The sequence below is a fragment of the Impatiens glandulifera genome, chromosome 3 (genome assembly GCF_907164915.1).
Source record: "Impatiens glandulifera chromosome 3, dImpGla2.1, whole genome shotgun sequence".
NCBI lineage: Eukaryota > Viridiplantae > Streptophyta > Magnoliopsida > Ericales > Balsaminaceae > Impatiens > Impatiens glandulifera.
Window position 1 is genome coordinate 3,652,638 of NC_061864.1, and position 13,026 is coordinate 3,665,663.

The following is a 13,026-nucleotide window of genomic DNA, read 5'->3' on the forward strand; positions in this document are numbered from 1 at the left end:
AATTTTCTACATTAAAAAGAATAAAAAATAATTTATTTTTAAAAAGGTCAATGTAAATACGACAAAGCATGACATGAAAAGACAAAAGAAAAAAAAGAGAAAAATAGGTTATGGAGCTAATAAGTCACCGCGTACGATTAACTCTCCGACGGAGTATACTAACTTTTCGGAACGAATCTTAGAAAACGTCATAATAACAACATTATAAATGATACGCATCGGACGACTACGATCATTGAAAGTTCGACGATTTATCTTCAACTAGATAGTTCACCAAAAAATAATTAAAATGGTAACCCAAATATGTAGGTTTGTCATATCAATCCAAACTTCCCAACAATTACCCAAAGACTTGGACATCACTCAATTAATCACAGTAATACTTCGCAAACGACTTTAGATACTAACACTCATCGACAATGCAAAAGTAAGTGAGTTATCGATTCAACCTCCTCGTGATACATATGACTAACCATAATACAACATTTTTTCATGCACATATCATCCGTAAAAATTCTATTGTGAATAACGCTTCATCCAAATACGAGATCTTGGATATGATCTTTGACTCCCAAAGTTTCTTCCAACAAAAATTATATGAAATCATTTTAGCATACAATTTGTAGCAAAGCCCCACATGGAAATTATTCTTGTCTTGCTAACACATAATATTTGCGTCATAACAAAAGTAAACCTCTATTATGGGACAAACTCTCTCTAATAATATTTAATCTTCTTTTATATCTAATTCGACTAATGAAACCACTAGACTGATGATCAAACATATCATTAACTTTGACATTTCTACATATAGCAATGAAAATAAGTTAATGATACGTCGTAGTTGTACTCTTACCACTACACCAAATGTCGTCCCAAAAACTGATCGAAAAATCATCCCTACAATGAATCAAGATTGCTCACGAATTTTTTTCCACATGGAATAAATTATCCTCCAAATGCTACACCCCGCTGGATAATTAGACATTTTGGTGAACCGAATAGACTAATAATACCATACTTACATCTTATCATCGATGCTCAAAGACTATTTGACTCCATTGCAAATATATTTCACCATTTTGATAGAAGAGTCTTATTAAATAAAATAAGATCTCAAATATCCAGACTTCTTTGATCTTTACAACATTTAACCTTATCTTAATTAACTAGATGATCAAACGACAAGTTAGAAGATTCTCAAAGAAATTTACACATTATTCTCTCAATTTTTACTGTCACATTCTTGAAAGAATGAAGCATCATATATGTGAGCATAGATGACAACACACTCTTATTTAGGATTATCCAACCACTTTTTGAAATTATTTTATTTTTCATCTAGACAATTATATTTCATTTTAGTAATAATCGGGTTATTGAGATAAACATATTTTTTATTTATGGATTAAATTATGTCACATCCAATTTCAACCAGCTTAATTGCTTGAATTTTGTATTAATTGAGCCTATTTAAACACATTTTGTTGAGTTTGATTTTGGTATCAGATTGAATGAGAAAACTAATGTGGGTAAGGTTTTCATGAAGGAAGATAAACTAATATTCACAATTTTCCATCCACCCCTCTAGAAGAGAGTTCAATTGATTCCTTTTATATCCAAGTCATCTGAATCATGCATCATGCTATTTTAGTTTACACAATATATTAAATACTAATTGAGGTATATTAAAATGGGTAAATCATTAAGAGAAATGATAACCCACATCTCCATTGTTTTTTTAAACAAGAATATAAAGTTAATGTTTACAAAGAAATAGTTTTATTTTTTTTAAATACAATATTCAGATTGGAACGACTGTATGACATGCTTAGAGCATCCTCATCCTATACCCATACATACATATAAATATGTGCCACATCAGCTACCACATCAAAAGTAAATTATACCTATCAATTTATACCTATATTCCCCAACCATCTCAGATACAATTGTTACTATTTCAGGTCCACATCATCTAATTCATACAATATTTTTTGAGGAGAGAAAGTGAAAATTTGGGGACGGATATATGAATCTTGAGAAGAATTATTTTCCATTTTTTTTAGATTTCAAGTAGACAATTTTGAAGAGAATATGAGATGAAATTAGATAGTGTGTGAGCATCTATTTATAGATTTTATCTAAAAAAAACCTAATCATATGTATAAAAAAACTGTAATAAATCGGTCATATTTTCAATTGATGAAAAAACAGTCATTTTTTTCAAATAAAAGAAATCCACATTTTATCAATTAAAAAAAAATAAAAAACAATAATTTTACATTTTTAATCAAAAAGTAAACAACATGTGAAGTGGGAACCAGTAGTAAATATTGTTTCTCTCATTTTTCTCTTAACAATTATACCCATACTTTTATTTATGTACCGTACCCAGGTACAATTTGTCTTCACATCAGATTTTCATTCACCGATGGGGATGTTCTTACACCATTTTAATTATTTTCTGGTGGACTATCTGGTTGAAAATAAACTATCGAATCTTTAATGATCATAGTTGTATTGTTACGTATAATTCGTAATACTATTATTATGTCAGTTTTTTAGATTCGTTTCAAAGTCGGTAGAATCCATCGAAGAGTTAATTGTTATTCTCGAAGATATACAAGTTGATAACTTATTGGGTAACGTATTATATATATTTTTTCTTAATTTTATATTTTGTGACTTTTTTTTCATATATCATTGTTTTGTGTTGAAATTGATTTTTTATTTATCATTTTTTATATACATAAATCATTACAAGATATTTTAACTTTTAAAAATATAATATAATTGAAGAAATATTTGGACAATAATTATTATTTTGGTCCTAGGACAATAATTATTATAATTGACCTTTTATGGTTGAAGTTGTTTATTTGGATTTAGTCTAAATAAATTAAAGACCTTTTGAATACAAAAATTATGCGTTTCAAATATGAAAATATATTTAAAAGCTAAACTTAATCAAAAATAAATTATAAAATTTATTAGTAGTATTTTATCTAAATTCAAATACAATGATTTAAATTTTCAATACTTTATTTTTTATAATATTAAATATTTAAAATATTTAATCATATTATCAAAATAAATCATATTTTACATTAAATATTTTTTAAAATTTATGCAAGTTTAGAAACAATTATTTGATTTTATTCAAATAATCCTTACAGATCACTTCTCTTCTTTCCAGTTCAATAATCCTATCATTTAATTTATCCAACAAAACGTCAAATTATTTACATTTTATTTTTATTTTAAATATCAATTTCAAAATATTATTTTAATAATTTAACTTAAATAATTCAAAATCATATTTCCATTCAAGTAATTAACTCTAAAATCAAACGACCTCTTAGTTTATCAAATAAATAAATAAATGACCTCTAATTAGTTAAGCTTATTAATAATAATATTTATTTATTTTTGTAAGAAAATATGCGAGTTAAGTAGCAAAAGTTTCGACTTGGACCAGCAACATGAACACTTTGAAAAGGTCATTACAAACTTATACGTTGACCATAGTTTGTTAGTACTCCGAATATGCCCATTGCAGTACTATGTCTTTGACCTAGCTTGTTTGAATTCACTTTTGTCAAATCTTGTTTTGGAGGAACTTAATTTATTTTTTACAATTTAAAATTACAACTGCAGTACTATAACTGTTTTGATTAGAATAAATTTTAATATTTGGATGAAATCTATATATTGATATAAATAAAATTATACTCGAATGGTTAGGGACATATCTATAAATTATATATAGAGTTGGTGTGAGTGTGAGTTTGAAAATAAAATGTGATAACACTTAAAGAAAAAAAATGAAGAAAAAAGAATAACATGTAGCTGGAAGAAATTGCCGAAAGTATAATTTAAAAAAATGTTAAATTAGCTGGTAATATTAATAAGTAACTAATATTATTATTATTATTATTATTATTATTATTATTTTTAAATGGCTGTGACATATATATTAGTCTAAAATATTATTTAGACATTAAAAAAACAAGTAATCATAATCTTTGTGGGTGACTATAATACACTTAGGCTACGAGAAGATTGAGTTTTTTTAAGATTGAGGTTTTTTTTTATAGTTTAGTTATATTTTGTGTTCTATTAAATTAATATAATAAATTTGTATTGTTTTTAGTAAAAGTAATATAATTTAGTTGACTAAATGATAAGTTAACACATATACTAACCTAAAGATCAAATCTTATTGGTGTTATAATTTTTTTTATAATTTTGAGTAAACCGTGTAGGAAGGATTTAGACGGTTGACTAGTTGACATTGTCCTGTTATCATATCTCGTCTAACATAAAATTTATGTGTTAGGTATGAAATCATATAATTGATTTATATTATTTCAAAAATTACAAAATTGTGAAAAGAAGCGCAACAAAAATATTATTTGATTAAGACTTCTCAAGTGTCACAATCAAACATAAAAGAAGCACTAAAAGTAGTCAAATAAAATACAAGGCTACAAAACGGCCAACGGATAACAATTAAACAGTTCTAAAAGCCCAATAGTATTATGGCCAGCGACAGGTCTTTCCAATATTATATATGATATTTAATTGATTAGACTAGTTATTTTTAATACAAAATTATTATATTTTAAAATTTATTTTTTCAATTAGGATTCCCTAACAATCAGTAATATTTTAGATATGGACAAATGCACGTATGAAAATGTAAACGTTCAAAACTAGAAGAATCAACCAAATGGTGAGCTCAACCAACCTCAAATATGTTGTCACCAACAAAATAAATCTCAGTCACAGTCTTGGACTCTAAAGACTACGACAAGAGAGTACCATGACTCCATCCAAAAACTTTCAAAATTCAACGTCGATATTCACAAAATCCTTAGCAACAAGTAGAAGAATACCGAGACATCACAATCGACGTCTCGGGACTAAACCTCCTTATACTCCTTCGGCTCAACATCAGTGACGACAACAACTCAAGGTTGATTGGCTCTTCTTTTCCCTTTTTCATCGGTAATATATATATATAATAATTAAACATATTTTTAAATAACAAAAGAAAATGACTTGTTTGATGTGAGACTTTTATATAAATGGTCCTTGCTGCTTGATGTGGGTGGGTTATATTTTGGGTCTTAGTGACTTAGACTTGCCAGCTCACGTGATAGCAACTTCCATGTTGATTTCCACAAATAAGATAACTTTTGTAGCCTGTGATGAACATGTACAACTGACCAATGAAAAACTTAGCATTAATTATCCATATTCAAGAATTTATTAAAAATAATAATTTCCTTCTAATAACAGATAAACCGCTTCCAAATAAAATAATATTAAATTTGAGTTGTTAAATAAATAAAAAAAATTATAGTTGACCTGGTGTTGGAGACTGGAGTGTATGTGAACGATAGCGATGCATTTCAAATGCAGTTTAAATAAATCTTCCGGCTGAGTGGCTTTACTTTTCTACTAGTGCCATCGTCTTGCCGATCATCATCTTTTGCCAATTTTGTGTTCAAGTTCTTCTTCTTCTTCTTCCTTACTTGTTGGATTCAGCATGAACAGGTAGGTAATACATGTGACTTGCTAATTGCTTTGTTGTTTTCAGAAGCTACTCGTTTAGGTTAGAGTCTCTCGTATTCATAGAATTGTTTGTTTGTTTGCTTGCAGTCGCAGAGAGAGCTAACTAGAAATCACGGAGAAGAAACACTTTAATTGTATGGATGCGTTATTGTGTGGATATTATTGAATTAAGGCAAGATCCGAGCAATTTACACTCTTATTATGTAAGTATCTCTCATATTTCAAGTTTCCCAGAAAGATTTTTTTATAGCATCAAACAATTTGGAAATAACCTAGTTTAAGTGTACACCTATAATTTCATCTGAATCTACACCTGGTTCAGAAATCTTGCGGAAATGATGTTTCCAAATTTGATAACTGCTATATATCTTGGTTGCTATTCTCATTGATGTTTTAAATGCTTAGAAAACATACCAGTATTGCATATATGTCAAGGTGAAGTTCGTGTGGCGTCATGGATTTCCAGTATCCTTGGACAATAAAGGTATTTAATGTTCTTCTTTTTACGTTTCTGAGTTGTGTTGCAGAATTTCTCTTCTTTTTATCCATATGAAGAATTCATATGGCTGGTTCTTGCAACAGGTTCACCATTTTATGTGCCTAAAGCTTAAGAAATTCATAGACGACACTTCAAATATTTTCGCAAACATGGAGTCTGCTCTACCCAAGTGTAAATCAGGAATAGAGGCTCTTTGCTCCTTACAATCATTAATTGAGAGGGCCAAGTTGCTTATTCTTTATTGCTCCGAGTCCAGTAAACTCTATCTGGTAAGTCTTTACTGCTCAAAGGCTGACTGACTAGCTAGTATATGATTGTCTTTACAGTTTACAGATTTTTTTGTTTTGTTTCCAGGCTGTTATGGGGAATAAGATAATGTTGAGATGTGAGCGATTACGGGATTCTCTCCTCTCATCTTTAAGCCAGATGCAACATATGTACCCATGTTCATTGGCTAGACAGGTTTGATGGATTTATAAAATCTTTGTCATATATTGACTTTTGATATCAACTTCCAAGCATACATAAAAACATAGCAAGTTAATCCTGTAATTGCAGATAGAAAGGATTGTTCAGGATCTTAGCGTCTCAACTTTCATAGTAGAGTCATCAGAGGATGAGGCTGGAAAAGTTTTGTTATCATTAATGAAGAGGGATGTTGTAGCATCAAGCTCCTTTAATATGCTCGAGTTTCAATCTGTTCAAATGGCAGCTATAAGGCTACAGCTTACATCTCCAGTCGAAGTCTTAATAGAGAAAAGATCTATCAGAAAGCTGTTGGAGAAGATCAAAGACTCAGACCTTCCAAAGAGGAAAATACTCAAGTACCTCTTGTATCTTATGAGGAAGTATGGGAAACTAATTGGAAGATTTCAAACGATCAATGAGGGAAGAGAATTAGGAAATCCAGAGATGGATCAAGTGCTATGTGTAGATGAGCCTCACAAGGAATTCAAATGCCCAATCTCTGGCAAGCTAATGTATGATCCGGTTCAAACAACCAATGGGCAAACATTTGAAAGAATGTTGATAGAGAAATGGTTTGCTAATGGTAATGAAACATGTCCGAAGACTAGTGTGAAACTGAGTGACTTTTCCCTTGTTCCAGATTTAGCGATTAAGGACGCTATCTCTGTCTGGTGCGAGAAACACGGGATTACAATTTCTAAACCATGTATTCAACCAAATTTTCAGGAATTATCGAGACAGGGTTCTTCTGTTGGCAGTCATTTCAGTACTTTGGATGGTTTGGGCCTTGATGTCAGCAATGTGTCGATTCACTCTTCAGATGCGGATTCTGGATGCGATCTCTTAGATATCGATCCCGATGATGGTCGATCGAATGTTGAATTTCCTCGTAGGAATATAAATATTGACCATGTGTTTGATTTGGGATTCCTCTCCATACTAGGCACTTTCCCATGGGTACTTCAATGTAAGGAAGTTGAAGACTTAAATGTCAAAGTAAAAGATGGTCACAGAAATATTTCCAGCATTTCTGTCATTCACATTGTGCATCTAGTTAGGTTCTTAGATGACGCTCATGATCTTCCAGACGTCAAAGCAGAAAAAGATGGAATATCTCTGCTTTTGGCGTTGTTAAAAGCAACCGGGTAATTCTCTTTCTCTTTTAGCTTCCAATTTTAGTTATTTAGTATTACAAGTGAAAAGTGTTTATTTTTTATTGTTGTTGTTCGTTTCATGCAGAAATGAAATGGTTCAATTGCCAGAAGATGCAATTTATGTACTGTCATCAATGCTGGCCAATGAAATTACTGAAGAAGCTCTTGCAGTAATGGAAATAGTGTCGTCCCAAAAATATTCTGAACATGCAATAGTGGCGTCTGGAGTTCTTCTTGTGCTTCTAGGAGCTCTCGAAGATCATAGGCCTGAATGCAAACTTCTTGCGTTGAAAACCATGTCTCATTTGTCAGAAAACAGCGCTATTTCTCATCACATGGTATATTTGGACTACATTGCAAGAGTATCTTTACTTCTGGATGATGATCACGATTATTATTCCATCAAAATTTTGAGAAATCTTTGCAATATTGAAGAAGCTATAGCTATGATCGCTGAAAGTGATGATTGCAATGCTGCAATCACCCACCTTCTAGATGTTGGAACAAAGGAACAACAGGAACTTGCAATGGACCTTCTCCGTTCTTTATGTTATGATTCCACAGAGCGATGCCAGCAAGTTCTACGAGACAGTATCATCCGTTCTTTGACGAATGTATTTCTAGACGGGGATCATCACACTTTGAAGTTAGCTGCCAGGGATTTGCTTCAGCTCTCGTGGAATTAACAATGATGGTGTATAGTTTTTTCTCTTAAAACTAGGGTTTATTCGACCACGACTCCAATTGAGTTTGGGGTGAATAGGTTTGTTATTAGTTAGTTACTTGGTTATCAGGAATTTCCTTGAACAAAGAAGATGTATTTATTAGCAACCTATAGCATTACAGATATTAGTGGGATTTGCCGTGGAATTGATTTTGATCGTGCATGTGTAATGATGTTTTAGTCTACCAATTTGGATCAATGGGGAAGTGAAGAAGATTTTAGTAGTATTCTCCCTTGATGAAGTCTTTAAGTTGCTTCACTTCTCCTTTTTGCTGCTCCACCACAGCTCTAACAACGTCTACTATGGAAATCATTCCGATTATCTTTCCATCTACAACTGGAACATGCCGTATGTGATTGTCTGCAAACAAGATCTTGGAGGTGAGCATTTCATTTGTTCTATCTAATAACACAATCAAATAAATCAGCTTACCCGTCATTATCTGCATTGCTTGAAGAATCTTTGTATCCGATGCCACTGTTATCAGCTTGTTCTGTTGAAGTTTAGAAATATTATTATTTTTGCAGATTTGTCATCCGGACTGGGAGCGAAAGAAAGACATCGTCGAAACAATATGTTTTAAAGGTAACCTGATCAGTCATGATTTCTCCAACTTTTGTGTACTTGGGTTGCCTATCTTGTTCTATTATCTTCTTCAGATAATCTGCTTATTTTTATCCACTAGCTCATTAGCAAAGCATGAAACAAGACAAAAATGTTACAATATGTTAGTTTCTTTACCTCTTTCGGTTACAATCCCAGCAAGCAATTCTTCTTCTCCTGGTTTCAGCACCACCAAAGATCCGACATCGTTATGTGCCATCTGTGGTGTGTTCAATGTTCATTATCCCATAATAAGAAGCATTTCTTTGTTAAGTCTATAGAAAGTATTCTTAGCTTTAATAGGGAAAAACAATTATTTTACTTGCTTCATAGCATCATAGACACTGTCATTGGTTCTGCACCATAACCAGGAGCTGACTTTGCCATCTCCCTTTGTCATTAGTACTTCTTTCACCGTTGTATTGTCTAACCCTCTCCCGTTCTCTGTGATGGTCTTATCGGAAGTAACACATCCCCATCTTGACAACACTTTCTTCAACGGCTGAGTTGAATCTTTAGAGATAGAATGTGATACAACTCCAAATCTAAGCATCTCTTTGCACGATCTTATTGCCTGTGAAATTGCTTGCATTTTGCACCCGTATTAGATATCCAAACAACGACAAATCAAGAAATAAATACGAACTGTGTTTGGACTTTATGGAGAAGACATTCATTCATATGTTTTCTTTGTCAACTTTTAAAGATTTTAAGAATGGCTGCCCTCCTCTTTCTTACTTGGTGGGTTCACCTTTTTGGTGTATACTTTTCTTCAATAGGTGGTTAAAAGTTTTATTATGCCAATCTTCAAAGTGGAGTTCGTATCAATTGATGACAACAAAAACCTACAATAAAGTCTTGAATGTGCCTATTTTAGAAATAATTTTAATTTCTGTCCAATTTTTTTTTTGTTGTATCCAGGTGTCTCCAAATGGGGCCAAAAAACGGGGTATATTTGAACCCAACCCAAGTTCAAATTTTCATTGGCGACTTCTATGTTGGATCCAGATCCAGAAACAAAAGTATTTCCAAATAGGGTAAAGATGAAACAAAAGGTTTCAGAAACAACATGGCAGAATAACAAAAGAAGGAATCTTAGTCGAGACCAAAATATACAAGTTTCCTTTAACTTGAAGCCAAGAGGAATAGATGCATTGCCCAATTGAGACAATAAGTAAAATCTCCATATTAGACAAAGCAATCTTGATCCTCACTCAAGATGCAGTTACAAAGTTCAAACCCATAATGGCATATGAAACTTTTGCCTCCCCATTAAGGGGAAATGACTACAAAATGTTATTTAACAACAAACCCTTGGACGAGACACAATAATTGTAGTCATTTCCTTCTTTTTTACAACAAAAAGACAAAAAAAAGAAAAAAAGGTCGCACCGATGATGAAACTGAAGATGAGCTCATTCATTCGCATACGGGTTTAGTGTCAAAGCTGCTTAAGCAGATTGCGAAAGCTTGATAAGCCGAGAGTGGATAGCAATAGTCCATTGAGAAAAAGTCTTTTCCCATCTTCCCAAATTGTAGAATAACTCTATCTTGTTCTTCATCAGAAATATCTTGATAAGGCTCAGGAGACGCAACTAGCTGAAAGTTCTTAACAGAGGCAACTGTAACCCTTCCTTTGAAATTTAAGCACCAGCACTGCAACTGTTCATGCCATCTGGGAGATTTGTTTCTAAGAACAAGCGGCTCTTCAAGTTCTGAACCTGTATCAGGACATTGAAATTTTGTCGGGGTGGGGGCAATGCCACCTTCCTTAATAGCAGACATGGGGATTTTGTCGAAAGCACATTTCATTCTTCTCGGACCTCTACTCTGTATAATATTGAGTTCATAAGATATGTTGCCCACCTTACTCATGCTAACTCTCGCTGGCTGCAGCTTCTTTTTCTTTTTGGATGAAGAAGAGACTTGTTGACTTTCGCAGATAGCGAACTTGGTGCCGAGGAAATTTGACTTAAGTTTGCCAACTAGTTTATTACTCTTGCTAGAGAAATCATGCCCTGATAAGGATATCAAGAAATCTGTTCTTGTTGCTCTTTTGCTCCTTTTTGCTGCCAATAAAAGTTTACTGGTTCTTGACGACATAGCTGCAATGAGAAACCAAATTCATCATTTAATTCGCCTTTTCCTGTTCTAGAAACGATCGATAGACCTACCGGGGGTCAATCCAAGGTAGAGACGGTATGTTGATGTTGCTCGGTCCCTTTTAATAAAACACTGAATCGGAGTTCCTCTTGGCGCCGGCTAGTAGTAGAATCAAAATGGTTTGAAGATAAAAAGGAGTGAAGAAAAAAAGGAAAATTGAGAATCAATTTACAAACCTGCATGAGTGAGATTGGGAAGGTGATGGACCCAGAGTGCTCAGGTGTCTGAACAGTTTCCATGGTGCATTCTCTCCATGACTTGCAAACAGAGGCGCAGACAATAACGTCCCGCCTTGAAGGCCAATCAATCTGATCGGCTTCTACTCGTTGGATTATATCAAGCAAAAGCTCTGGTGGCAAATTTGACCATTTGCTATCTTCTTCTTCTTCTTGTTCAAGGAATGATTCAGATGGATTCATTTCAGGAGCAATATGTGATCTCCCAATGCCATTCGTTTTAGGACAACCTGATCTCAATCTTAGCCCCTTAACTGCTTGAACTATACGCTTGTAAAGCATTGTTGTCATAGTCGGAGGAGAGTTATCCTTTTTTCTCCTACTCCAGTAGCTAGTACAGAGAATTTAAATATTGGAAACATCAATGAATCAATCAATCAATCAATTATATGGTTCAATGAATCTATCAAGTTCGTTGATGATGAAGCAGGCAGCACAGCAGTGAAGATGATGATCAACATTAATTCAGACTTACTTAATTACTTGGTAAGAGTATTATTATTACGAAACATTTCTTAATAAATTTGAGAAACTTACAAATTACGAAACACGAATCGGTGAAGACAGATGGCGAGTGTTAGAGATCCGATGCAGTGCAGGAATATTGGAAATGTCTGCCAATACGAGGACAAAAAGATTTAGAAATCTTCGTCGGCCTCTTCTTCAAGTATGTAAAGACTCGCTCGCTCGCTCTCTTTCTTCTTTTCTTGAAGTAGAATTCCAATGCCTGCCTCGATGAGAGAAACGAGGCCTGGAAAATGAAAAAAGAAAGAGAAAACGCGTGATGGTGATTTCGCCGTTCTTCCAGTGCTTTCTGGCAACAACTGTGGCTTACTGGAATCTCCGATAAGTCGCCGTTGTCGGCGACGGCTGGAGAACGCCGGCGAGACACCAGTCACGCGCTAGTCAGAAGAAGAAGAAGAATTTGTAAATTTTGTCTTCTTCTTTTCTTCTTCTTTATTATTATTATTATTATCTATCGAAACTGCCGGGGGGTTTCTTATTCGTCCGTTACAATCAAGCCTCCTCAAAAAGGCTTTTGAGTTACTCTTTTCCTTTCTAAAAACATATATATTTTATTAAATAAGAATAAACTTTAAAGAAAATAAAAATAAAGTATTAGTCGCCTTTCTTTTAATTCAATTCGATTATTATACTTATATAATTATTTTTTTGGTATAAATATGAATAAGGGAAAACTAATCTATATACCAAAAACAATAAATTCATATTGTTACTATTTTTTATAATTTACTACCTCTTTTCAATCGGGAAATTTGATAATATGACCCTAAAAATATGAGTATTTTGAAATTTAACCTTACTAATTTAGTTTTTGTTTTTTAACCTTTTTTTATAAATTTTTCCAATTTTACCCCTCAATAACCTTTTTTATTTTTTTTTATTTTTTTTCTTTTTCTTTCTTTTCTTTTCTTTTCTTCTTTTCCCCCGCTTTCCCCTTTCTCCCTTTCCTTCCCCCGACGACCGATTGCACTTCCATCCAGCCTTCTTCCCTTCCGTTCTTCTTCTCCGTCACCTCCCTCCCCAGGTCCCCTTCTTCCCCCGTCAGCTTCCGTTTCTCCGACGCCAAGCTC

The 13,026-nt window shown here is 33.0% G+C and overlaps 3 protein-coding genes across 4 annotated transcripts; 1 reads left to right on the forward strand and 2 right to left on the reverse strand.

The window, feature by feature from the left end:
- Window positions 1–5,414: 5,414 nt before the first annotated feature.
- Window positions 5,415–8,591, forward strand: LOC124928638 (U-box domain-containing protein 5-like). 2 transcript variants are annotated; one of them, XM_047468874.1, is made up of 7 exons: window positions 5,415–5,565; window positions 5,671–5,786; window positions 6,019–6,067; window positions 6,166–6,351; window positions 6,437–6,544; window positions 6,641–7,695; window positions 7,790–8,591. In XM_047468874.1, exons 3-7 carry the CDS (start codon window positions 6,038–6,040, stop codon window positions 8,388–8,390), a joined length of 1,980 nt encoding a protein of 659 aa, XP_047324830.1. In that variant the 5' UTR covers window positions 5,415–5,565; window positions 5,671–5,786; window positions 6,019–6,037; the 3' UTR covers window positions 8,391–8,591. The 2 variants fall into 2 exon arrangements, with proteins under 2 accessions (XP_047324830.1, XP_047324829.1); XM_047468873.1 differs by lacking the exons at window positions 5,415–5,565; window positions 5,671–5,786 and having other exon boundaries at window positions 5,869–6,067.
- Window positions 8,592–8,646: 55 nt separating this feature from the next.
- Window positions 8,647–9,714, reverse strand: LOC124928640 (CBS domain-containing protein CBSX3, mitochondrial-like). Its single transcript, XM_047468877.1, has 5 exons — window positions 9,355–9,714; window positions 9,171–9,252; window positions 9,020–9,093; window positions 8,862–8,922; window positions 8,647–8,789 (listed from the first exon to the last, which is right to left on the reverse strand). The coding sequence occupies exons 1-5, from the start codon at window positions 9,622–9,624 to the stop codon at window positions 8,647–8,649; spliced, it is 630 nt and encodes a 209-aa protein (XP_047324833.1). The 5' UTR covers window positions 9,625–9,714.
- Window positions 9,715–10,104: 390 nt separating this feature from the next.
- On the reverse strand, window positions 10,105–11,876 carry LOC124928639 (tubby-like F-box protein 6). Its single transcript, XM_047468876.1, has 3 exons — window positions 11,372–11,876; window positions 11,207–11,294; window positions 10,105–11,137 (listed from the first exon to the last, which is right to left on the reverse strand). The coding sequence occupies exons 1-3, from the start codon at window positions 11,720–11,722 to the stop codon at window positions 10,452–10,454; spliced, it is 1,125 nt and encodes a 374-aa protein (XP_047324832.1). The 5' UTR covers window positions 11,723–11,876; the 3' UTR covers window positions 10,105–10,451.
- Between the last annotated feature and the right edge of the window lie 1,150 nt (window positions 11,877–13,026).